The sequence below is a fragment of the Pseudorca crassidens genome, chromosome 5, assembly GCF_039906515.1.
Source record: "Pseudorca crassidens isolate mPseCra1 chromosome 5, mPseCra1.hap1, whole genome shotgun sequence".
Classification (NCBI taxonomy): domain Eukaryota; kingdom Metazoa; phylum Chordata; class Mammalia; order Artiodactyla; family Delphinidae; genus Pseudorca; species Pseudorca crassidens.
Window position 1 is genome coordinate 35,894,930 of NC_090300.1, and position 27,869 is coordinate 35,922,798.

Genomic DNA, 27,869 nt, shown 5'->3' on the forward strand with positions numbered 1-27,869 from the left:
TTGCAGAACAAATGGAGTTTGGGTGCCAAAGGAGAGAACAGGTGACAATTTAGGACAGGAGAACATGTGTGAGGGTAGGGAACAGAGTGGACAGGAAGAAAAAAGGTTTGACCAAAACAAGAGATGGCTGGAGAAATCACAGGAAAACAGTGTGGGTGGGGAAAGTTGGAGACAGGCATGGAGGATGTGACCAGCAGGACAAGTCCAGGCTTCAGGCAGTGGGACAAGAGGCGCGATGGAATGTCTTTGAGCAGATGGTGTTGAAGGAACCTCAGTCTTGCAGGAATGGGCTGAGCCATCACAGAGAAGAGGATCTAGAGGCAAGAACTGACAGAGAGAGAGTCGAGCTGATCAGTACAGAATTGCTGTGCAGTGAAAAGGAACATTCTAGCAAACATCTCCTTCTGAGACTGCATGGAAGATTTTGCTGCATTTCCAAAGGAAGAGAGGTGGCATCTCTCAAGAAGACATGAACACAGACCAAAAACAGAGTTCTTGTAGACTTCTGTCAGAGTTTTCCAAATGAGGACATTTGCTGTTGAGAGCTCACAAATATAAATGAAGAAATGATACACAAGCCAAACATTTGGAAACAGAATAATAATTCCAAAATCTGTGAAGTGCTTCCGAAATCTCTCTTTAAAAAGAATAATATTTATTTCCCAATTCAACATTTTTCACACAGTGTAAGTAAAATGAAAACAGTCTGGAGATAATAAATGAGGGTCGTCTGTCTAGGAGAAGAGGCGGGTGATGGATGAGGCTGCGGTCTGTGCTCTGCTCAGGGGCTGTTCCATTTAGTCCTGGCACTTCTGCAGTGATGAAGGTCGCTTCCTCACACGAACTCCACTTTACAAGGCTTTCTCTGGGGACCATGGCTGAGTGACATTTACTATCCTGGATTTAAGTTAACAGATTCCCCTGCAAGACCTGAAATTACAGAGCACGGGTACCGGGTCACGGGCGGTTCCTCATTCTCCACGATCCACGGACTCTCAGTGAGAACCTATTGCATGAGGCCCCTGGGTCGGGGTGGAGACGCAGAGCTGTGAAGATACCCACGGTCCAGGGGAGCCATAAGGAGAGCACAGAGTGAGAGGTGCTGTGATGAGCCCTTAGAATTGCAGTGTCTGCCTGGGACTTTGCCCAGTTCCCATTAGAGACCTCATCATGGCCGTGAAAATGTGCCCCTCAGAGCTCCTACCCCTGGGAGCATAATTGCCTAATGACCCCAGCTGCTGCATTCTGCGATCCATCACTGCATCCACGCAGAGCCCACTTCCCACATGCTGCTCCCAGCCAATGACTGAGAATGGCGGGGATGCTAAGGCAGGTCCGTTCCTGACTCTTCTGATGGGCAACTTCTGCCCACTGGATATGCCCTCTTCTGCCCTCTTCTGATGGGCAAATACTGCCCACTGGATATCCCAACACTTCCCTGTAACTCGTGGCAGTCTAAGACTCTTCCCACTCAATCCTCCTTCCTTCTCTCTCTCCTTCAGAGGGATCAGACCTTCATTGTGGTCTGATAGCTCTCCCAGCCTCCTCTGGCCTCCACCCCATTTCCCTAGTAAATCTGATCCCATCCGATCCCATCGTGGTGTCTGCTTTGTGGAGGACCTGAGTTGATGCAGTCCTGAATCCCCCTATCAAGTATTCCCTGCCCCGCCCTGCTGCGTTCCCAGGGATGGGAAGCTCACTGCCTACAGAAGCTGCCGCTCCATACCTGGATACCTCTCACCAATTTGCATGTCTTCCTTATTCTTATCTGAAATATGTCTTCTTCCTACCGGTCTCAGTTCTGCCAAGTGAAGTAATATAGAATGTTCCCTCTTCCACAGAATGGCTTGTTAAATAGCGAAAGAAACTATTGAGGTCTCCCCTGAGTTTTTCCTGCTGAAAAGAATGGCCAGATATTATGAACATTTCTCCCATGATATGCCGGCACCTGAGGTGGCTTTTTTCCACACGGGGCTCACGTTACCTAAATCTCTTTAGGCATAAGGCCCAGAGGTGAACCCAGTTCTCTCACTGCTGTTTGAACAGCAAAGATTAGAGTAAAACTAATATCCACCATGATCTGTGTACTATACATCCATTAATATTACCATTAGCCCTTGCTTCAAAAACATGTCCCTGCTATTTGATTTTTTTTTTTTTTTTTTTTTTTTTTTTTTTTTTGCTGTACGCGGGCCTCTCACTGCCGTCGCCTCTCCCGCTGCGGAGCACAGGCTCCGGACGCGCAGCCTCAGCGGTCATGGCTCACGGGTCCAGCCGCTCCGCAGCATGTGGGATCTTCCCAGACCGGGGCACGAACCTGCGTCCCCTGCATCGGCAGGCGGACTCTCAACCACTGCGCCACCAGGGAGGCCCCTGCTACTTGATTTTGAAACCACAGTCAGTATAACCTTTAGGTTTTCCCATGGTATGCTCCTCACCTTTTGTCTGTAGAGTTGGCTTTTAGCTTTGACTACAGGGATTTACATGAGCCTTTATGGTGCTAATTTGGCCTATGAGTCTGGTAAGTTGAAATAATTTTTGATCCTGACTCAACCATCAAATGCATCTTCTCTTCCAACTTAGGATCATGGCCCAGATCCATTAATCAGCTATTTAAACAAATATTTATTGAGCATCTGTCATGTGCCAGTAATTGTTCTAGGTTGTAAAGATTCCCTAGTGAACAAATTAACATTTCTTGCCTTCATAGAGCTTCTTTTCTAGTGGAGGGATTCAGAGACTAGACATAATAAATAAATACATTACAAGGTATGTTAAAAATATTAAGTACAATGGGAAAAAATGGAGCAGAGGAGAAGGGATACAGAATGCCAAAATATAGGAGGCCGGCCAGGGGAAGACTGCAATTCTGAATCTTGTGTTCGGCCAGGCCTTGTCTGAGAAGTAGACGCAGGAGCACAGAGATGAAAGAGGACAAAGAGGGAGCCAGGCGGATGCCTGGGAGAAGAGCATGTGAGAGGGAGAGGTCAGGGCAAAGTTTCTGATCTGGGAGCATCCTGGTGTTTCAGGGAAACAGAAAAGAGCCAGTGGGACTGATGCAGAAATGAGGTCACAGATGGTAGGGTCCCCAGAGACACTAAAAGCGGATGTTGGCTTCTACTGAGAGACATGGGGACCCATGGGAGGGTCGCAAACAGGGGAATGACATCATGTGAGTTACATGTTACCAGTATCACCCTGTGCTCTATTGCTAATGGAGTGCAGGGGCCGTGTGAAAGCTGAAAGAATAATCCAGCTGGAAGATCATGGTGACTTGGACCAGGCTTGGAGTGGTGGAGGTGGTGAGAGAGGAGATGGTCAGATTCTGAATATATTTAGAATATATCTCAATGGCTGTGTTTCTGGTCTGAGCAGCTGGAAAAGTGGGGTAGCCATCGACTGAGATCAGGGACGACATCGGTACAAACAGTTTGGGAGGAAAGCACAGGTGATCCACTTCGGACCTGCTGGCTTTAAGACATCCAGGATGTCCCAGAGGAGATGCTGAGTGGGCAAATGCATGTCGAAGAGGTCCAGACTGAAGCTATAAATGTGAAGTCATCATATTTCAAAGATATTGAAAGCACTGGAAATGACAGAAATCACCAAGAGAAGGAGCAGAAGAGGATATATAGTCTAAGATTCAGGAGGTGATGGGAAAGCCACCAAGAGGCCTGAGAAAGAAGGCCAGTGATGTGGAGGGAGAACCAGAGAGTGTGATCACCTAGAGATCAAGTGGCAGCCAGCCTTCCCTGGAGGACAGGATGTGTGAGATGCCACTGCCGAGTCACCATAGTGAAACTAGGCAGCGAGTGTGGATTTAGTTCAGGTTGAATGGTTAACGGGGTGCTTGGGATTTTTCTTCCCAAGGCCTGTGTGCGCTGTGCAGAGCCCCAAGAGAGGATGAAGGAGCTTCAGGAAAGTGAGACAGTGTTCTGGAGTCAGTCTGGATGGTTTGAGATCCTGCTGGGCCCACCAGGATGGATGGGAACGGCCCCTATTAATCCTCCCCTCTCTACACTATCCCCGGCCACCGCCCACCACACTGAAAGGGCTGCCCTTTCAGGCCTCTATGGAAACACGATTCAGTTGACATGTTTTTTTTCATGTCAGTGTCATATAGGTTTTCAGGATCCTTCTGCCTCAAAAGCTGAAGCATCATGTATTAAAAATTAGAGAGTTTAATTCCAATGGCCTGAGGATTTTTGATGGGCTTGGTTCTTTATTTTGCCTCTAATCCCTGGAAAGCCATCATTCAAAACTCAGCATATATGCCAACCATTGTGCCACACCCCTGCTCTAATCACTCAAGACAGAAGGACAAGTAAGAAAGTCACAGCCCTGCTTGAAGGTCCCATTTGGGGTCAAATGGCAAAGAGGTAAGGTGATCCAGACGCAATGGATAGTCAAATCCACTGAGAGGAGTGTCCCTGTTATACAGGTGGCAAGGACCTCCCAGAAGGCCAGCAGCAGCACACAGATCCAGGAGAAGCTGCCGGAGGGTGACAGTCACCTCCGCCAGCATTTCTCAGATTTATGGTGATGATACCACCGTCACGGGCCCCCTGGCAGGCCATCTATTCCCATACAGGTCACTCTAAATGTCTTACCTTTTAACTGAGATGGGATTTTGCACAGGGGAGAAAGTAAGAAAGTATCACGCCTCCTCCCTGAAGATCAGAACAGCTTACATTTGGTACTCTGCCATCAGTGATCACCTACGGTGACAAATGCTTTTTTCCTTCTCCAAGTGCAAATGCCACCTCTAAATCTGGTGTTTCACATGCAATAAAACCTTCAGACAAAACAAAATAAAAAGGAGCTCAGGTATCCACTCAAACACCAACTTCTTTTAGCAAAACTAAGGCAGACTAAGACAGGAAGGGAAAATTAATTCAAAGAAGCAGCCCTTGGGACCCCTGAACACAATAGTTTGAACAGTATGTCCTGGCCAGCTGTCTTTTCTCCATAAACCAACCTGCATCCTAAGATGAAGGGACAGTTTCACTGAATGCTTGAAAGAGTCTCTCCCTCACAAGCACACAGAATGTTTTTGACTAAATTAAACATTTTACAGAGAGAAGGAAATGAAAATTATTAAACTTTAGCAAATAAGCAAATATAGACCTTTCTTTAGAAAAAGTACGGACAAAGGATTAGCTTAGGGGCTATTTGGAAAGAAGGTACTGAAGGATCAAGAAAGATGTATTTGCAGACATAGAGACCACACTGGTGGTTGCCAAGGGGGAAGGAGGGGAGGGGAGGGGAGGGTTGGACTGGGAGTTTGGGATTAGCAAATTATTCACATGGGATGGATAAACAACAAGGTTCTACTGTATAGCACAGGGCAACTATATTTAATATCCTGTGATAAACCATAATGGAAAAGAATATGAAAAAGAATATATATATGAAAAGAATATGTAAGAAATATATATATGAATATGAAAGAATATATATGAAAATAATATATATATGTATAACTGAGTCACTTTGCTGTACAGCAGAAATTAACGCAACATTGTAAATCAACTGTACTTCAAAAACGTTTTAAAATGAAAGAAAGAAAGATTTGTTTGGCCTAAAGAGGCGGTGCTCAAAAAATCCAAACATAATCAAAATTGCCCTGCACTTCTTTTCAGCAAAATAAAGAGGCTGGCCCAACAGGAAACCAGAATCCAAAGAGGACAGTGGAGAAGCAATGACAAGTGTCCTGTCAGGCACTGAGGAAAATCTGTTTGAGCGTTCAACCAGAATCAAAACCAGGAGTGTGTAAAAGTCACACACCTGTATTGTTCACAGCCAATAATAAGAAGCCCTTTAAATGTGTCAGAAGCAGAAAGAGACTTAAACGCCATTGGTCAAAGGGCTTAGGGATGAAGAAACTGCAAATGCAGGTGGAGTGAGTCCTTTGTCTCTGTTTTTACCAAGGAAGACTTTGGGGAGAACTTCCTCCCAAAGTGCTTTTTTTTTTTTTTTTTTTTTTAACATCTTTATTGGAGTATAATTGCTTTACAATGGTGTGTTAACTTCTGCTTTATAACAAAGTGAATCAGTTATATATATACATATGTTCCCATATCTCTTCCCTCTTGCGTCTCCCTCCCTCCCACCCTCCCTATCCCACCCCTCTAGGTGGTCACAAAGCACCGAGCTGATCTCCCTGTGCTATGCGGCTGCTTCCCACTAGCTATCTACCTTACGTTTGGTAGTGTATATATGTCCATGCCACTCTCTCACTTTGTCCCATCTTACCCTTCCCCCTCCCCATATCCTCAAGTCCATTGTTTTGAAGCAGACAGATCTAAGATAGTATATCACATACAGCAGCGAGAGTGCACAGAACGTTCTTGTCTGAACTGACAAGGGAGATGTGGATAAATTGCAGGGACAGGATGGCCCCAGCTGTAAGTTATGAAACAACTCACCGGTGACATGGGACAAGTATCAGCCCAAACTAGTCACAGGTCACTGCCAGTGGCATCACGGATGCAGCCTGGTGGACCACCACCAGCCCTCCATTTGTAAGAAGGGCTCCAAAAGAGGTCATAGGGCCTGCACTCCTGTCAGAGTCAGGCTGGGTCTTGGGAGGGTGGCATGAATCTGTCTGCAAGTTAATAACCCCAAATCTGGACCCTGGCTCTTAATGTGTGGAGCCTTGATTTCCTATCTCAGGTTCTCCTGGACCATACAGTTTATGTTTATGACATTCCTTGACCCTTTAATTTAGTTACTGACTCAGTCATATTCAAAGTTTTCTCTTACTCATTTTGTTTTCCTTATCTGATAGGGGCATTTTCCCCCAATGATTAAGCATCTCAGATTCCAAAATGTGAGAACGAACTGATGCTTTTTTCCTAGGACAATTACTAAGTTCTAAAGCATTATCTTTGCTTATTAAAAATTACTTCCTAATGTCTTCGTTGATTTTTGTGTCAAAAGAATTCTTTCAACAGTTATCACCATAATCCATTTTGGGATATAATAAATGATGTTAAAATATTTTATTTAAGACATCAAAAGTATTATCAGTAGTTTTGAAGAAAAATAATAGCAAAACACACATACATTCAAAATTAAGTTGACCTATTGGAGAAAAAAGTTTGAAGAGGCTATAAAAATATGGAACTTGGATTTTCAGAGTTCAGTAAATCTCATCTAAAGGGGAAAACAGTGTTGCTTCTGCAGGTGGAAATCATGCCAGGGACAGCCTTGCTGTGAGGCTACCCCTTACCTGCCCTAGAGCAGGGGTGAGGGTCACAGCTGAGTCCCCTCTGCCTGGGCTCAGGTAACAAGCCTAGCAAGTGTCCTGGAAGACAAATGGTGTCTCCACTTAGGAGGCTTTCCTGTCTGAACTTCCCAAGGAGGCCCATGGAAAGGGCAGCCCACTGCCTCCCTCACAATAACTCATGCTGGGTCGGGTTGGGGAGCTTGCCCCTGTCCTTCCATAGGGAAAGGCTTGTGGGGTGGGGTGAGGTCCCCACAGTGACCCCTCAGAGTGATACAGCTGCCCCAGCCAGAACAGTGAGCATCTGAGTGTTATCGTCACTTCAGCCATCTGGGGCATTGCTGTTTCTCGGACAAACATCCATCATTTGATGAACATTTGGGATGTTTCCACATTTTGACTATTGTGAATAATGCGGCTAAGAACATCCATGTACAAGTTTCTGCATGGACCTATATTTGCATTTCTCTTGGGTATATACTGAGGAGTGGAATTGCTGGATCATATGGTAATGCTAACCTCTCCTACTCTTTCTAGAATAGCATTTCCCAGCTAAATCATCCTTGGACTAACCACCTGCATTCTACACCATAGATCCCAGCTGTGAGGAAAACAAGGGCGGTGGTAAGGAATAGTAAGGAGCCAAGGGCCCCAGTCTAGGGAAGTAGAAATTAGCAAAAATAGAGAGGGACTGTGCTCAGGGCTCTAGAGATGTTGCAGAGAGAGGAGGGCTCCTATTCTGGCTCTGCCATCTGCTTACTCCGTGATCTTGGGTTAAGGTTACTTAACTACTTTGGGCCTCAAATTCTTCAACTGTAAAACAAGAATATTAACCCTGATGTCATGAGGTTTTCAAATGTTCTGAGGATGTGCCCTGTGTGGTCCATTGTTTCTTCCAACTAGATCCAGTCTGCTAGCCCAGGGGACTTGGCAACCAGCCCAAAGTCTCCTTCTGGGTCCACCAGTGTTCACAGATGCAAATCAATCCCTGGGCATCGTTCCCCCAGGTAAATGTGAAGAGCACAATCCAGTGACAAGCCTTGGGTATTCGTATGATAAATAGCTTTGAGGAGATAAATAAACATGTCAACCCAGTCAGAGTGGAGTGATGAATAAGAATGGGCTTGGAGAAAGGGAAGGCTAACAGCGGGTTTCCGGAGGTGGGTGTGATAAGTGCTCCAGAAGGAAGATGGTTTCCTGTAACATCTGGAGATGACCTGAAGTTTCTCTGGGACGTAATCTAGGAAGTAAACAATGGGGTGCCTTGTCCTTGAGGACAAGGAAAGCTTGTGACTGTGGGGAGGGGCTGAGGCATGGCCCACCCATCCCATGGTGTGACTCAGGTCCAGGAGTCACCATGTTCCCTCGGCTCTGTGCCCACCTTTCTCTTGGTCTGGTCACTGGCATTGCCTTACACCTAATATCCTGTCCCAGATCCCTTGTCCACCTCTGGGCTTCTTCAGTTTAAAGTATAATGCAGCCAGATTAACTGTCCCAAAGCTCATTTTACTCACTTCCTCTGATGCTTAAAAATGGCATCCCCATTGGAAAAAAAATCTCAACTCCTTCCCTAACATTTTACAACGTGGCAGCCGCTGGCCAGTCCAGGTGTCTCCCATGGTTCCCTCTAAGGAGCCCGCTGCTCTCATCTCACTGTTCCACTCATTGAGTCTCAGCAGAACTCAACTTCAGGGATCTCCCACTACGGCCACCTCTCTTCATAACCCCACCAGCCTTCAAAGGTCCTGATCAGTCCACACACTTCCCTGGCTTAGCCACGGCAGACCATGCCCACCAAAGTGTCCCTTCTCTCCTCCCAACTCAAAGTCCTTACTTTTAATAACTCTCATGGGGCTGTAATTACCACCTTGGGACACAGCGCCCTGGGATCTAACTTTCCAGGTGATCATCTCTGGTCTCCATCACTGGAATAAACTCTTTAGGGCACAAGTCCTATTTTTAGCTTCTTCCCACTGTGTTAGCCCCTAATCGATGTTCAGTAAAAGTTTGCCTTTACTGGAATGGCTGTGGGCTCTTCCCCAAAGGCGCTGGAAGTAAGAGGGGTCGGAAAATTACACAGTTGCACCAAACATGGACATAGGCCTTTAAAGGAGAAGGATGTTGGGGGAGGGGAGGCAGGGTTGTGATTCTGCAGCCTGTACCTGGGAAGGAACACGGAGTGGGTCTGAACACAGCGGTCCCAGGGCAGTGGGGACAGGAGTGCTTCTAGATAGCAGAGGCAGAAACTGGGGAGGCTGGGGCCATTCCCATCTCACTGAGATGTTTCAACTGAAAGGTTACCTTAACGTGAGTGGTTTTCTAACTTTTCTTTTTAAGCTGTAAAATCCTTTCTACCAAGAAAAGATTCCCTGAAGTATAAAGTGTGAAGCAGAACAATGCAATGCTGCTCTGGGTGAATCAGAAGCAGGGGTCCCAGAGCCCCGAGGCTGGTCCATTTCCTATCTCCCCAGCCCAGACTCTGAAGGTTTCATGGAAAAATCCCAAACTGCTAGGCAGCCTCCAAAAGTCCCCCTGAGACCTCAGATGAAATTACGTGAGTTCCTAAAAGGCATGGGTCTCGAGGTTGGATAGGAGGAGTTAAGGGTTGTGGGTTATCTTTTTCCTTATATGAAATACACCCTTAGGAAAAAACCAAAATCTGTATTTAAATGTCATGTAAAGACATCAGGCCCAATAGTACTGATGACAAAGAAGAATAATTTGCACACAGATGAATTGTGCAAATGATGAACTGTGCATAGAAGAATCTTGTCTCTTCTGACATCCGTATTCTAGGAGAGAACTTTGTTGAGAAGGTACTGCTTAGATAACAGGTTCCGCCTCTGTTGATGGAAACTCATTTCATTGCACAAATACGCTTGAATTTTACATCAGGAAGCCTGACTCATTAAATATTTTTGGTGCAGTAACACTTCTGGTCAAAGTAGATTAAACAAATAAGTAATTAGTTTGGAGACTGGGTATGACTACAAAAGCAGAATTCATTATTTTTCTAATTGTTTTCCCTTAGTGTGGACATTGGCTTCTTTGCTTTTGCTCTGGGCTGTGCCTTGAGATGGCCCTGACAACCCTTTCCAATCTCCTTCTCTACCTTGAGTCCCCTGGGGACAGAGGACTGCTCTGGGTGGGCGGCATCAGTTCGATGCTGTTGTAGAATATTGGCTGAGTCTCGTCACGGGCTCAACCAAGTGTGAGTGGGAGAGAAAGTGAGGGCTTCCAGCCTGGGTGGCTGAGTCAACCCCACCCCCCCAGAGGGGCTCCTCCCTCACTGGTCCATCCACTAAGGGTTTTGTTCTAAAAGCCAAGGGAGCCTGTGACATTGGGTGTTGGGGGCTGGGGGCTGCTCTGGGTTTGTGGGTTTACAGCAGAGGCCCTTGTTTTTGATATTGCCTCTGATTGGGGGTGGGTTCTTTCTTGGGATCATCTATCTGACGCTGTTAGTTCTTAAAACATACTCCCAGATCAACATCACCTGAGAACTGATAAGAAATGCAGAACCTTCCCACTACCTTGAGCCCCATCTCAGATCTACTGAATCAGAAACCCTGGAGGTGTGGCCCAACCATCTGAGTTTTAACAAGCCCTACAGGGGATTCTGAGGCAAGTTCAAGTTTGAAAACTTTGTCTTGAAATCAGAATGTTACATTTTATTTTTTAATTTAATTTTATTTAATTAATTTTATTTCTTTTTTTATAAATTTTTATTTCTTTTTAATTTCGTTGCTGCATACAGGCTTTCTCTAGGTGCGGTGATTGGGGGCTACTCTTCATAGTGGTGCGTGGGCTTCTCACTGCGGTGGCTTCTCTTGTTGCGGAGCACGGGCTCTAGGCGCATGGGCTTCAGTAGTTGTGGTATGCGGGTTCAGTCGTTGTGGCTCGTGGGCTTAGTCGCTCTGCGGCATGTGGGATCTTCCCGGACCAAGGCTCGAACCCGTGTCCCCTGCATTGGCAGGTGGATTCTTAACCACTGCGCCACCAGGGAAGTCCAGAATGTTACATTTTAAAAGGACATCTGATGTTATTCAGTTTTCTTTATTCTGTTATTCAGTTCTTACCATCTATGGATTACAGTACTGAGGGTAAGAGAGAGAAGCTGTTTCCCTATGTCCCCAGCAGGCTAGAGCAGAGCCCAAATCAACCTGGCTCCTGTCCCTGAGACAGACACTGGCTCTCTCTCCCTTCCCCCTACACTCAAGCACCCCGCATTTTCAGAGCTCCTGGAGGATGCCCAGCATGTGGAGGGGTGTGGTCAGGGTCACATCGTTCACAGGTGGGTGCTGCCCTCTGGGACCCTTGATCCCTTGGAGAGATCAGGGGTCCCAGCAGAGGTGGATGTGAGCAGAGCCCTGTGCCAGGAGGATGAGGCATCCTCAGTAGTGTGTTCCTAGGGCCGCTCTGCCCCCGGATCACCCCTGCCTGGCACTTTTCCTCTGTTCCTTCTTCTTCCTGGGGAAACCAGAAGGTGCGCCAATTAGAGGGAGCAAACCTGAATGCTGTGCCCTGTGGCAGCAGGAGGCTATGCAGGGGTATGTGAGAGACGGGAATTCTTGTCAGGTGATGCCAGTCCTAGGCAGGCACCCCAGAGTGGCTTTGAGGGTGCCTGGGGCAGGCCCGTCAGACTTCCTTGTGTGGGACCAGAGCAATGGCAGCTCTGGTTTATTGAGTGTTTGAGCACAGAAGGCAGTACTGGGGAAGCCACAGGAGTGAGCAGAGGACACCCTGTGTGCCCCATTACTCCTGGCTCTCACCCACAGGGGTTCAGTAGGGCACCCACCACCACCTAAAGCCTGACATCACTGCCACTGCCACCAGGCAGGGGATCCGCGCCTGCAGCCACTGTGACTGTCCTCCCTGGGCCCGGAGGTCAAAGTCTTCTGGCCTCAGGTACGAGAGTCCGCCTTCTGCAGGGCACTGCCCAGCTGGAGCCCTCCCTGAACCCCCGTCCCCACTATGTCCGGGGCCTCCTTCCTCCTCCACCACTCCACACACCGCTGCCCCAGGCCCTCCAAAACGGCTGCTCAGGAGCCCAAAACTCCCCCATGGCCTCCACCTGGCTCTTCCCAGAACACTCCCTCCACGCTCTCCGCCCTGCAGCTCTCTCCAGCGTGGCAGTGTATGACTTTACGCCCGGCACATCTCAGGGTCAGGAGGCGGGCTGTGTTCTCCACTGTTGCTCACCACCTCCCCCTCTGTCCACATGCCGGCCGGGCCGCTGCTCCCTGAGCCTGGGACCGCGGGGCACTCCTTCCCACATCACTCACTGACTCACTGAAGCCTTGGGCTTCCATCTCTATCTTCTTCTCAATCCCAGCCTCACCCTCCTGTGGGTGACTCTGACACCCACCTGAACAGCACACGCTCACAGCCCCACTACTCCTCCATGTCTGACCCTCCCCACCAGACAGTTGGACTTGGCCTCATCTGAAGGTGCTCCAGTTTCAAAGCCACACGTTCAAGTATTCTTGAATGCAAGCATCCTGCCTGGGGCAACCTCTGATAACTGCCCCCAGCCGCTGCAGCCTCATCTGGCTCTCTCTGCCTTTGTCTCTGCGTAGCCCTCTCCCAATTCATATCCCGCATCATCCGGCTTGGGTTCCATTTTGCAATAGTGTAATTGACGATACTCCCCTAAGCCTCAGGTGTGAGTTGCCTTTATCTTTCCATAGGATACAAGCAGCAAAACTCAACCCGCGAGAGACCCACCATCCTCTTCCTGTAGGGTCTGCTCTGAGCAGCCAGGCACTGCTGAGAAAGCCACAAAACAGGGCAAATGGGCAGCTTTGTAAATAAAGGATCACCAACTTCAAATAAGCCTTCAAAACACTTTCTGGAAATGCTGAATTTCTCTGGTCAATTCCATCTCCCATTCTCTGGAGTGGACTGCCTAACTTTTTACATTCTCCTTAACCCTTCAACCCCAGTGTCTCCTCTTTCACTCTCAGCAACCAAGCTTACCACCCACCTACAGAGAAAATAGATGCCTGAACGTCCAACTGCATCAATAATATCGCGGCTCGGGTACTCAAAGTCTCCTCAAATTGCACACGCGCAAAACCGAACCCACGGTCCCTGTGCACTTCTGGGAGCCCGCGGCACATCTCCCACGTATCTGCAAACCATCTGCTTATTCTCCTGCTTTGGTTTCTTTGTTTTCCATGTCGGCTGCCTGCAAGAGCCCCCTGGGAAACCTGCTCCCTGAGCCAGACTTCCAGGGCCCTCCCTGGGGAGCTGTGGGCCTGTGGGGACACGGTTCCCCTGTGCTCCCTGAGGCAGCACCCACTCAGCCTCCCAAGCCCACCTCCCCGCTGAGCTGCAGCTCCTCCTCAGGAGCCTTGGGGCTGCCTATTTGGGCCTCAAACCTCGAAGACCCTCCTGCAAAGCCTCCTTCCTTGCCCTCGTCCTCACTCCTTCTAGGGCATCAGGTGAGACAACAGACACCAGGAGGCCCTGTTTCCAACCAGCCCTCCACATACACACCTCCTCACAAGCTTCCCTACCCACATGCAAACCCGTTCCTGTGAACAAATGCCAGCCCACTGGGTTATGAGGTGCCACCAGACTGTGAACATTATGTCAGGCCTAACAGGACTTCCTGGGACACATAGGACACCGCACTGAGGTGCAAGGGTTACTGGAGCAGTGAGACCTGGTGTTTTCCCTCGAGAGCCCTCAGTCTATCAGGAGACATATGGCCCATGCACGCAAAAAACTCCTACACATTCAAGAACTCATGCGCCATCCTTATAACTAGTACCGCTCAGAGAAGGACAAGAAACACATCAGGGGTTTCTATGGGGCAGACGGGCTCACAGAGGCATGCTTCTTCCCCTGAGGTCTTCTGGATACATAAAGCATTTGTTCTGTCAAGAAAAGAAAGAAAGAAAGAAAGAGAGAAAGAGAGAAAGAGAGAAAGAGAGAAAGAGAGAAAGAGAGAAAGAAGAAAGAAAGAAAGAAAGAAAGAAAGAAAGAAAGAAAGAAAGAAAGAAAGAAAGAAAGAAAGAAAGAAAGAAAGAAAGAAAGAGAAAGAAAGGAAGAAAGGAAGGAAGGAAGGAAGGAAGGAAGGAAGGAAGGAAAGAAAAGGAAAGAAAAGAAAAGAAAAGAAAAGAAAAAGAAAGGAAGCAAAAGAGACACACACACACTTCAAATTCCCAGGGCTCATTCCTATAGCTGAGGTTGTGCTGCGGCTCGGCTCTCAGAAGGAAACTGATCCCAGGGCCTGGAGGGTTGGCAAAAAGTCCCTCTTGCACTGGAAAATATTTGTAGTCCGGCTTTGCCTTTATTTACCCAGAACATTTAATGTGCCTTTTTTCCTCATCTTTCACATCCGCTCAGAGAAGATGTTAATTTTCTGAAATTAAACACTTAGCTTGATTACTGTTTTGTTAATTGCTGCATTCAAAAACCCCTGGTGCTCCTGCCTGTTTAACATGGATGGTGCTGTGAAAATGATAGGCGCAGAGTTGGCGTGCAGGTGGATGGACAGCAGCGTCGGAATTGCCAACCCGACACTCCCACTGGTGCCTGCTGGAGCAGCTGGGGCCCTGCCTATGCGGGAGGGGGCAGCCCAGCCTGGGCATAGCAGAGTGTCTCCCGCAGGGCCGTGTTTTGGGAGGACAGTGCACCCGGGAAGTCCAGGTCTCACCAACATCTGGGAGAATGTGGGGTCTTAACTGCAATCACAGTGCCCGCACAGAGATGCCGGAGGAAGGAAAGATCACAGAGAAAGCTAAAGCCACACGATTTGCTGATGTCTGAGATGAGTTTAAGAAGGATCGAGGCATCCATTCATACATTTATTTGATAATTTATTAAATCATTCAATGAACATTTCTCAAATGCTGTCATTAGAGGAATAATAGCACCTAGCTAGACACTGGGAAAAAGTAGCCACTCAGGTGGATAGAGGGCATGCTCTCCTGGAACTGACATTTGCCAGAGGAGGGAGGACAGACTCATCACCAGTCTCCTCCTCCCTCCTGCCCCCTGTGCCTTGGCCACAAGGCGAACAGAAACTATCTCGTAATCCAACTAGAAGCTCCCTCTGTAATGAGGGCGATAACAATCTCATTTGAACTTTGAACAGGGGAAGGAACTTACTACATCTCACTGCCTGGCAGTCCCATTTTCACTGAACAAGCCATGTATTTAGAGCGCCCAAGAGGTAGTAAAATGAGCAAATAGGTCCCTGGGGCCCGTGGGGCCCTCTAGTCATCCTCAGAGCCACACAGCTGTTCTCCAGCTTTTAGCAGCATCTTAGGCACTGCTCAGGACCTGGAACAGGGAGCTTTCCTACGCCCAACCACTGCGTGGCCCAGCATGTGAAATCTGTCCGCAAGAAGTTCAAATTGGTCAGATAGTAAATAATAAGATATCCCACCCTGTACTGTCACTGTATAGCAACAACCTCCTCGGATTGAAATGCTTTCTAGCAATGGCATGTGATCATATCCTAACTTTTGCAAAGTGAGAGCTAGCACCTCAGTGGGCTGTGGTACCCATAGCCCGGCTGAGATCCCCCTTGGTGACTTTCTAGGCATCTGAGCCCAGTCTCAATGAGTGCTGGGGATCAGAATGGGAGCTCCCCAAGGCACAGACGCTTGTCTGTGCTGTTTGCTCCTGTGTTCCTCAGGCCTGGAGCCGTGAATGACACACAGAAGACATCAATAAATATCTGTTGAGTAAGTGAATGGGAGCCCCTAGAAGCAGAAGCCAAGGAGTCAGCATGTGGAAGGCAGTCACAAAGATTGTGGTGAATGAATGAATGCATTTCCAAAGTTAATGCACTTAAACAAACCCCCCTTTGAATCTCACTGTTTTCCTCTGAGTACATCAGGGCTTCTGGTAACATCCTAAGGTCATCCCCTTAAGTTTTCCTTCTAAGAGCCAAAGGAGAGGAAGATACCTTGTCCCCTGGCTGACATGGAGGGAGCACCTGCCCACCCGTGGACCACCAGGATATATTCTGATCACTACACATCAACCAAACATTTACACACCAAAGCTTATATGTAGGGATGAAAGGAGCCTGGCAAATATTTATCAAGGTTCCATGCCTAGTGCTGTGGGTCCCTCCCTCATGACAGTGGGGTAGGTTGGAAAGTCTGATTCTCTTCAGACCTCACCACCTAGCGGAGAACCCAAGGCTGCTGGGAGTGGAAGGCCATGACTTTGGTCAAGGGCAATGCTATGTGGTGACCTGTTCCACTCAAGAGACAACAACCCCTGTTTGCAGATGGCAGGACCTTTCTGAGGCCACTTGGAAGTTCCTCCTCAATGCCAGGACTTAAGAAACAATAAAAACAGCCTTTTGGAGATTAACAATGAGAAGAAAGCAATAAAATGAACTACGAAATTGAATTAAGAACAGTGAAATTGTCATTGACTTAAGTTTGTTTTTAACGTTTCCTTATTAAGTTCAGTGAAAGTTTTCCTTAAAGTCATTCCCATCTTTTTGATGTTCTGACTCAATCTTTTTGTCTGCTCTGGAACAAATTTCACCTGTTAATTTCCAGTGAAACCAGCCCTTAAAAATGGACTAGATTCAGCATATGGACCTTAACACTCTAAATTTTTACAGGCAGCAGTGTAATATTGTTTTAATATTTAATTTTGAGATTTACATAATATCTTCCCTCCAAAGAGCTCAATATATTGCAATATCATAAAAGTCCTTTTCATATTCAAAGATTATTCTTTATGCATGCAAATACTATACTTAACCAAGGAATAATGCAAATTAGGTGATGTGTTCAGAGGAATTGGTGGGCTGGGTAATTCATGTGTGGGAAAAGTAGCATCTCTGAGTGAGTTTAATTGTCTAGGAACTTTGAAAATGCCTTAAAAATGGGCAAACTATAGGGGCTTGTGATGACTGACAGAGTAGTGTAGTATTTTTTAAATAAAATTAAGTAACGGCTTGTGTCTGTGTTGTGGGCACAGTGTATATGTTAGTGTTTCACATGCAGTTGGCACCACAGGCCATACATGAACTGTGCGCAATATAAATGCTGCTGATGCATCATACAGGGAAGGGAAAAGTGCTGCATCTCCAAACACATGATGAGAAAAGACAGTCAGGCTCCTCTGAGCGGCAGGTTGAGCCTATGTCGGGTATACAGGTTCTGTTCCTTCCCTGCCGTCTTCATTAACGCCCTGGAACACAGATTTCACTGCTCCCCTTTCTGGTGCCTACTCCTTCCTTGAAGAGTGGCCAAACCAATATCTGTCATTTATCTGATCTAGATGACATCAGTCCCAAACAAAGGGACCAGGGGCCTTGGAAGGAAACAGCCTAGGGGGGAAAAAAAAGCCCAGCAAATTGCTGTCTGGCTCAGGACATATTCTCAGAAATTATGCTCATCTCCCAGTCCATCACACGGTTTGCAAAGTGATTTTCTCTCCTCTGTCTCATTTGCTTGTCACACAGCACTAGGAAGCAGGTGCCAGTCCTCCCATCTTACTGTGGAGAAAGGAGGGATCACGGCAATTCAATGAACTTGCATGAGTCATGTGAGGAGCAGAGAGAGGGGCCAACCCCACGTCTCCCCTCCCCACTGCACGGCTGCCACCATGAGCCCAGGAGTCAGGGAAGGTGACTGCCCCGAGGGGGGATGAGATGGTACCACACAGCACACTCACCCTTCAAGCCTGGGTAAGTCAGATTAGCCCTCTGAATCAGAGGCTGCAAGCCACAGCCAAAAGGCCAAATCCAGAACTGGATTTGTTTGCCTCTCAAGTGTTTTAAAATTTTCTAATTAGTTGTCAACATTTTTAATCTGGATTTTCAGCTTATAACATCTGGCAGCGCCGGGTATGATGCCACTTGCTGGAGCTGAGTAGGGGCTGCCCCCGTTCTTCTCTTCAACTCCCTATATAGTCCCCACCGCACCCTCTCGTGTGACTCCTGGCTCCGTGTCGCTCCTGCCATTACCTGCCTGGCCTCATGGGTCTTTGAGTATGTTCTCTCTGGCTCAGATGCTCCCAAATTTACTGACTTTATTTGACCACACTACAAGTTGATTTTATAGATGTGCTGGTCTGATTTGACTTATGTATTTTTTTCCAAGATTTCCTCTGAGGTTGTCTTCCCCAACTCTGACACTCAGAGTCTAGTTGGCAGAAAAGAGAAGTCAAGTTTGTCATTCACTTTAATTCTCTCTGACAGCCAGGTGATCCGGCCATCAGTCTGAACCTGGGGCCAGGTGCCGGAGAGTGATCGCAGAAGTTACTGGTGATAACAACCTCTCTGCAGATCGCTTGGCCACTGGAACAGAGAGAGTTCCACCTGATCTGGCCTAGTTTAAACTCAAGGCAGCTGTATTCAGCTCCAGGCTGCATCCCTAAAGACCTCACGTAAATCCGAGCTTGCATAATTCATGACCAACCCTGACCAAAGGTGATGGACATTTTTTTGACACCTAAAGTGGCCCAGCTACGTGGCCATAGCTTAGAGGGAGCTTACAAGCTACACAGCTCACCATAATGCAACTTTTGATCAGTCTGAGGATAAAATGGCCACAAACCTGAGTATGAAACCCAGAAACATCATTTGCTGGCTGTGAGATGCTGAGCAAATTCCAAAAGCATTCTGACCTCGGTTTCTTCATATGACCCACATCAGTTTTGTAAAGAACTTGGTAGGGGCTTGGCACACTGGAGGTGCTCAAAAATGGTAGTCCTCTGCCTCAGCCTATGGGCTGCATGAGAATCCCATCCTGATACTCTCCGAGCGATACAAGATCCTTGAGTATATATACTTGACTGGGGTCATCACAGAAGGAAATGAAGGCTTGTTGGATCTCAGGATGCCATAGACCCTGTGGTGTCCCCCAGTCATGCTGGTTCCGAGGGAAGAACTGTACCTAATATGTATCCAATGGACCAAAAGATGACTACAAAATCTCCTTAGATCAAAACCCTAGGGTCAAGAGAAGACTACTGGCTTTGTGACCACCTAGAGGTCTGGGACAGGGAGGGTGGGAGGGAAATGCAAGAGGGAGGGGATATGGGGATATATGTATATGTATAGCTGATTCACTTTGTTATAAAGCAGAAACTAACACACCATTGTGGAGCAATTGTACCCCAATAAAGATGTTAAAAAAAAAAAAAGAAAGAGAAGCCTACTGGTGACTTTCTCTGATAGACTGATACCAACCATGACTCTTTTTGTCAGGTAACTAAATCAGCTAAGATGAGCTGCCTGCCTCCGCTGGGCAGGGCTCATGAGAGCAACACGATGCAGCACCAACGTGGCACATCTGGGCAGCCCCAAGGAAGGAGAGCATGACAATCCTGCCTCTACTGGACAGTAAGAATGGCACACCCAGCCACAGATGCTGTCCATAGCTCCTAAACAAAGGAGGAACCAGCCCAGAGCAGTGAGCAGCCTCCCAAAATAGATTCTCACATTCAGATCAAGCCCCAAACCCTTGGCAGACAACTTGTCCAAACCCTTCTCTCATGTGACCCTGATGTCCATTGTCAGGATCCAGTTCACCTTGGAACAACTTGTACCCCTCAACAAACACACGCCTATCTCCCATTTCCACCCAGAGGCAGGGGGAAGCCTTTCATGGCTCAGCGTCACAGAGAAAATTGTGGAAGGGTAATCAGCCTGCACACTGAGATGCTATCCACTCAGCCGGATGGCACTGGCTGTCTCTGAAGAACCCCTCTGTGCTTGGAGGCTATGATATGGGGAGCCCAGAGGGACTGCCCACCTTTTAGGGCAGGAAACAGAAGAGAGAAACAGAATGGATGCCCTGCCGACCCTCCTTCTAATCCCAGATTTCCCAAGCCCTTCAAGTCTCTGCTTCCTTATAGGAAAAATGGGAACAATAATGTACAAGTCACAGGGTAATTATGAAGATCAAATGAGTCTGTATATTCCAAAATTGTTTGTCAACTCAAAAGAGACACAGACTATGAATAATAACTATTACTCAATCAGGACCCACTCAATAGTCCCCCCACCATTTCAGTTTGGGCTGTTCCAGGCAGGGAATATATACGCAGTAAACACTTAACAGTTGATTTAATGATTGATTCCAGGACGGCTCTTGGTCAACTTCTTTACCTGCCGTCTACCTACTCATGACCCAAACAGTAGGACAAATGTGGCCACAGGTACTGACAAGGGTCGCACCATACCTGGAGGTCCAAGGGGGAAGGCTGACCTGGATCTTGCCCAGAGTGGAAGAGCCCAGGGCTGCTCTGGAAAGGGGACAGGCATATCATGACTTCTTGGTGATACAGGGGTTCATCCACCTTGTCTCTTAATGGATCTGAGTGAGTCACTAGGGATTTTATGATGCCTGTTATTTAGTCTCTCTTTCATCCCTTATAAAATCTGGGGCTTCCATTCATGTTTCTAAACTCTTCTTGCAGAGGTACAGGCTCAAGTGTTTATTTTGAAACTTCTCATCTTTTTAAACAAATATCTGTTTGTGGAAAGTAACTTGCATTCACATGTGGACTCACCAAACAGCACCGTGCTCCTCAGAGCCCCACAGCCCACGGATGAGAAACCACTGGTTAACTTGACCTTTATTTTATAATAACCATATGCCACCAAGAAGCACTTGCAACCTTACCTTGTTGATTGTAAACTTTTCTGACACCCAAATTCCAGAATTTCCAAAGAGAAATCATAGATTGGACAGTGACAATGGGGCTGGGACTACAAAATCAGGGAAGGTTAAAAATAAAGGGCCCATGAGAGGGCGAACAAAGGGCATGAGAAATGTTCCTGGAGGGGCCAACGGGTAACGACAGAAATAAATATTTTGAATATTGGTAACGCAGGGTCCCTTGTAGAAGCCCTGGTCCCTCAGCTCCACGGCAGCCTGAGAAGGTGCAGATGGCAAGACAAGCAGATGGGCAGGTTCGGGAATAGCAGGGGAAGGGAAGGGAGGGGCAGAAATCAAAGCAAACCAATATAAGTGGCAGGTTTGTTCACACATGCTTAGAGAGAGGGAAAAGACAGCCAAGCCCAGCGTAACATGACAGACTGGAAGGATTATTATTCCCAGAAGCTGGGACACTAAAATATTTCAGCCAGTTTTCTGCCTTAAACTCTCCAAGGGAAATACTGCTAACAAAGGCTGCTCATGTTATGTGCTCATCATGATGCAGAAATTACCGTTCTCTTCTCTTTGAGTAAGACGGGCTGTCACAACCTTTGTCTCCATGGCACTGGGGCTGTGGTCACCAGCTGGAGGCTTCCACACTTCCACTCTTATTTTCTCACTACACACGTATGCATGTAAACACGTGACCATACGCATACATACAAACACGCACACACGAACACACACACGCTCACAGCAACAACGCAGCCATCTGGATAGCCATGCTCTCCGACGACACCTTTTTTTCTTCTCAGTTCTGACAGCTTAAACCCAAGAATCATCTGTCATCAAAGATGCCTGGTGTTAAAAGAGGTAGAATGAGTCTCGGGATGGGGAGAGGAGGAGTAGGAAAAGATGGAGAAGAATAGAAAAGGTCAAGAATTGGGGACTATGTGGAGGGAGAGGGAGCAAAAAGAAATGCTCGGGTCCTGCTATTCCGCTAACAAGCTGTCCTTTTAGAATTTGTTGATTGAGAAAAATCCATAATTCCAAGGAAGATCATGGTCCACTGCCCACGACCCCCATCGTTGCCTGTAGACGTGATCTTCATGTCCCCTCTGCAGCCTTGCACCTTCCCTTCAAGGGGGAGATTGCTCATTTCTCTCTAGCTCCTTTGGTATTTACTGCATGTTTACAGCACACAATACTTAGCTCTGTACTTTGTGTCTATGTCCTGGAAATTCTTCAGTGATTGAGTTTCATGGGAGGAACGATGGTGTCCGAGTATCATTGTATCCCTCACAGTGTCTAATCCATAGCTTGGCACACAGTAAATGCTGAATAACTGTCTCAATAATTGAGTGAATAAATAAACAAATAAGTGAGTGCATGAATGGACTGGTTAAATGGATATAAAAAGAAATGGATTGTTGCAAGGGGTGTGAAAAGTAATAAAAGGAAAAGGTCAGAAGAGCAAAAGATACAGAAATAAAGAGAAGAGAAGAAAATGTGTTCTGAGCTATGCATGCCACAGGGATGTACCAGCCATCAGGAGTGATCTACTGCCAACTATCTGAAGTCTGTATAACAGTTTAGCATTCATCTGACCAAGTTGTAAAGGAGAACGTACTGCTGAATTACATGGGTTTAATTGAAAAATAATCTATGAAGGCAGCACTGACTATCACATGATTTCTGGGAAGTTTCTTTCGCTGGGCTGGCTAATAAAGCCGCACTGGTGTTCTCAAGATCGTGCAGTGCTTCTGCCCATCCACCCACCTACCCAACCATCCATCTGTCCATCCACCCTTCCAAGGACATTCGTTGAGCCCCAGCTGGTTGCAGAGCACTGGGTCGTACTCTGGCTTGGGTGTACATCTTTGCTTTTGAACTGGGCACAAGAAAACCCCTCAGAATGCAGTTCATTCTCAGAGGTGAAACACTACAGCCTTTTCCTCCATGGCCACAAACGCCCATCGCCTAATACTTTCACTCCTGGCAGGAGGCCTGAGGGCAGACAAACGGGATATGTGTGGCCGAAGCTTTGTTCCTGCACAGAAGTGGCAAAGAGCCAGCCCCGCAGACAGACAGACAGGAGCACAGATGCCTCCAGACTTACCAGCTTGGTTTGTGGTGATGTTGACGGAGACGTGCTGTGGGGGGAAGGGACTTTTGCTGGAGACCCCATTGACGGCCTGGATGTCAAAGGTGTAGGGGGTGTGGGCCCACAGGCTGCTGATGGAGACACGGCACTCAGTCAGGCCCAGCTGCCTGGGCACGAACTCTACGTTGTCATCGCAGCGGGAGCAGCTCCGGCGGTCTGCCCGGCACTTCTTACAGATGATGTTGTAGGTGACATCATCCCGCCCACCCGTCTCCCGAGGAGGGTGCCACTCCAAAATGATGGATGTCTCATTGACGATGGATATGACATTGCGGGGACCTGATGGCACACCTATAGGGAGACAACGAAAGGACAGTGAGGTTGGATAGAAGTTTCCCCAGCATCTCTCCATTTGTCTTTGGTGTGTTCCTACTCTCATCACATACACACATCCCTTCTCCTCCCTCAGCCCCAAATCTCCATGCCTCAATTCATTCTGAGAAAAAATGACAGAGATGACAACCTGTCTCCCACTCCCCTTTTAGTCATCCCCACTGGGGTTTTCCTTCTTTGAATCATGTGTGCCAAGGGAGAGGAGGATGGAGGACTTGGGTACAAGCCCTTCTGTTCGAAGGACCAAGCTGCATCCTCCAGGCAACTTTAGTATCAATAACATGTATGTATATTGGACTCTTATTGGATTCCTTGTCTTTTCTTAATTGGTGTAGAGCTCAAGGGTTGAGGGATAGGAGTGACCCCTCATAAGACCCAACATATCCAGGCATCCTGCATAAAATCTCATACAATCTGGGATCTATGTGGTGTGTGCATGGCATTGGGAGTGTTTTTCTGTAGGATGGGCTGCCAGAAGACCTGGAGAGATGAATATTCACATTGCACAAGTTTAGGTGCATGAAGTCAGGAAATTCACGCAGCCACCATTTTTGACCCCATGACACTAGAAGAACACAGGGGTTTGTCCCAGACACTCTGCTAGCTACTTTGCATGCATTTAACACGCCTCCCCCCCCCACCCCAAGAACGCTATTGGGAAGGTACAATAATTAATTCAATTTTATTGAAAGGGAAACTGATGCTGAGAATGGGGACTGGCTATAGATCATTTTGTCTATGAGAACTAAAATTGGCATGGACACCACATTTGCCTGATTCCAAAGCTCACGTTCTTAGCTATAGCCCTGTGCTGCCTGTTAGTGAAACTATCTTTTCCTACTAAGGGAAGAGCTGGCCTTACTCTGATATGACACTCCAAGAGTTGGCAGTCAAATCTATGAATGGACAACAGGACATTTGAACAGACTGCCTCTCCTACAAATCAGCCTGGCTCACAGGGACTCAAGGAGGGCAGCCTCTTCCCTCTGGAAAGTTCTGCCCATGGCTGCTGGTCACACTCTGGCAAAGGCTGAAATGCCTTGTTGCAAAACTCTAGAAAGCCTGGTCCCTAGTAGGAGGGCAAAAATGCTGCCGAATTAATGGCCGGCCGCAGTCCTGAGCATTTGGAGATTAAGTTGGAGAACCTCCTGCCCAAGAACAGAGCAGATCACAGCCTCTGGCTCCCAGGCTGAGCTCTTCTTATCTTCAGTATCCACCTGATGGAAATGGATCCCTCCTGGAAGCACCGCCCCCCCCGAATGGTGGGCCGGCTGGAGCCACCGCTCTGGATAGTAATGCTTTCAGAATTCACGCACGTGACTGTCGCCAGCTGAACGAAGACGTGTAGGGCAATTCATGCTGGAGACAGGAATCAAATGCCAACACACAGAATGAGGGAATAACAACAAGGTCGGGGGGCACCAGGGAAGGATTCTGTGTTGAATCAGTCAACAGCAAGCAGCTAGAGCAGAAAGCAAATATTAAATCGGATTGTATGAAAACATGAAAGAAAATCAGTACTGTACTATATAAAGCCCATTAAGCCTGAGCTAAAGCACGACTGTCATGCATGCTTGTGACAGGGCAGGATTCATGAAGCATTTTTACTAAAGTCTTGCAAATAGTGTCCAAGAATTCCCCACCCATGTGCCCAGGGATGAACATCCACCTCTTTGGGAATCAGCACACAACTAGTACTGGGCGGGCAGTTGGGACCACTCTAGGTGGGCTTCTACAGGTCGTGGCCAGCCTCATCTCATACTGCACTAGTCACTAAATGGTCATATCGGCGGGTGCCTGTCTTAGACGTGTCTGTTTGCTTGCACTGATGACACTCAGACCACAAGCTCCCAGTGGTCAGTGCCATCCCTGCCTGTCTCATTGTTACAGCAGACAGCCTAGCTTCAGCCACAGGCCGCTGTTTCTCATGATCATAATAATTACATTCACCAAGCGCGTGCTCTATGCCAGGCATGGGGTAAATCCTTTAACCATGTTATCTTGCTGCATCCTTAGGATATCTTGAGGCTATCACTCAGAAAGCAGCCTTGGGCGGAGGAGCAGAGACAGGTATCGACAGGGAGAGTGACCACCCACCCCTGCCACCCTTTGGAGACCTCCCCACTTCAGTTACCTCCTCTCTCCCTTGAACTTCAACTTCACCCTCTCCCCTAACTCCACCTTATCCCCTTAAATGTGAATAAGTCATTGCCATTTTTTTTTTTTTTTTGTGGTACGCGGGCCTCTCACTGTTGTGGCCTCTCCCGTTGCGGAGCACAGGCTCCGGACGCGCAGGCCCAGCGGCCATGGCTCACGGGCCCAGCCACTCCGCGGCATGTGGGATCTTCCCGGACCGGGGCACGAACCCACGTCCCCTGCACTGGCAGGCAGACTCTCAACCACTGCGCCACCAGGGAAGCCCAGTCATTGCCATTTTAAAACCAAAATATGGTCACCTGGCGTTTCTTTCTCTATATTACATGTCCTCTATCTACTCTCCAGCCAATCTTTCCCAAAGCGGAGTCACCCTTTTGGGCCCCCCTCTCTCCCTGCTCAGCCAGCTGCAGCCTGGTTGCTCTCCCACCCCACCACCATGCCTGCCTTTTTTGGCAGGGGGGCCCCTACTTGAAAAATCCAGGGAACACAATTCAGTCCTTACCTTCCTGACAACTCCCTGTGTGGTCACCACATGTGGGAGCCCAACACACAGTCTGTCCGCTTATCTCTTTTCCTCTGAGCTTTCCCTTCCTCTGTATCTCCACTGCCTCACAGTGATGGGCCTCGTCAATTTTCCTGCCCTATTGCAAAGACTCCTAACAATTCTCTAACATCACTTTCCATCTCTCCTATCCATTCTCTCCTGCCAGGGTGTAAGTTCCAAACGTACATGCACTCATACTGTTTTCTACTCAAACCCCAATTATTCAAAAGTTCACCCTCCTTTCCATGTCCTTCAGGTCCCCATGTGGTCTTGCTGCTTTTGATCTCATCTCTGGCCCCTTGGACCTTAACCCTCATATTGTAACGAACAGGAAGATTCCTGTGATGTCCTGTGCACACTAAGCTCTCTTTACTTCTGCCAAGCCTTTGCACTGTGCTTTCTCCTCTGTCTGGAATTCTTTTCCTTCTATCTACTTGAAGAACTCCTGCTCACCCTCCAGATCCAGCACATTCCACCAGGAGTCATGCATCTCCGCGCTGGGCTTCCATAAGCCCATTTCTGGATGCCTAACTCAGAATCCACCATTGCACTGTGATGGGCTCTTCTTATATGTCCTCACCATGCTGTGGCCTCCTGGTGAGCAGGGGCTGGTGGCTGGTTAGTCTCCATGATTCTTACGCTCAGCATTTTGCCTGGAAGAGGCCCCATTCCACCAGTTTTCAACCTCTACGCAGTGTGCAAGGCTTCAGGTCACACGTGTGCACCCCTCTCCATCATGAGACATGATGCCCTGTGGTGGGGCTGAGAGAGGATGCAGCAGCAGCAGCAGGGAGGACCCCGCTTGTGCCCCTGAATGGTAAAGGCTTTGGTGAGATAAAGTGGCAGGTAAGGAGCTGCCCCGTCCCTGATCCATTGGTGTCCATGGCAGCTGGGGGAGAACAACCCTGGTCAATACTTTCTCCATGTCTGTTCATTTGCTTCCCACTCAAGAAGAAAAGCAGTGGGTTTCCAAGAAGAATTTTTCAAGTTTATTTAAAAACAGGCTTCATATGAAGCAACCACCCCTCATTCATGGCTGCACTCCAGAGCAAATGCATCTGTGGGGCATGAACAGGGCTCTGTGGGAGCCGTGGTTGCCGAGTCCAAGGCTGCATAAATCTGAATCCTTTCCTTCCAAGGAGCAGGAACAGACATTAAGAGCCTTCCCTGGAGAGCAGACTCAGAGAGCTCGGAGAACCTGCACGGTGCCTGGGCTCCCAGCACATACTTGTGGAAGTGACCCAAGTCTGGGCCACAAACAATGGCTAGAACCCAATTCATTATTCATTTGTTCACTCACTCACTCTTTTAATAAATACTCTTGCACTGTTCTGGGCACTTGGGAAATAGGAAAAAGCAAGCCAGACAAGCTCCTACTCCCATGGAGCTTACATGGAGAGAAAAAACTGACAGGAAAAAAGGAAACACAGAGATAAAGGAGATGGTTCCAGGTGAGAATAAGTGTCAGGAAATAAAGCCATCCCCAGGCTCAGATTGCCTCCCCACAATGCTTGCTCCTGTCCCTTTTCCCACGAGGCTTCTTCCAGGCCAGGCAAGCCAGGCCCAGGGTCTGGGCAGCTAAAACAATGATTGTCCTCAAGTTTGTGCTCCATTGTCCTGATGACAAGGATGCATTCCTGCAAGTAGGCAGCCTAGTCTCTCCTGTGCCTGAACACAGAGTCTAACCAGAGAGCAGATCTGGCCTCCAAATAAATCTCCCTAGAGGAAGTGCTAGGGCCATTTCCTACCCATCTAGGCTGCATTCCCTGGGTTTGGGGCCCTCCCCCTGCAGAGAGTGTTTGGCCAGCACTGGGGTCCCCAGCAACATCCTCAGGAAGGAGGCCAATTGAG

The 27,869-nt window shown here is 47.9% G+C and overlaps 1 protein-coding gene across 1 annotated transcript in view; it reads right to left on the reverse strand.

Moving 5' to 3' along the window:
- Window positions 1–27,869, reverse strand: part of EPHB1 (EPH receptor B1) — a 426,461-nt gene that overhangs the window by 91,052 nt on the left and 307,540 nt on the right. The window contains exon 5 of the mRNA XM_067737744.1: window positions 22,940–23,275. Coding sequence (XP_067593845.1) covers window positions 22,940–23,275 — 336 coding nt within the window. The remainder of the gene's footprint in view (window positions 1–22,939; window positions 23,276–27,869) is intronic.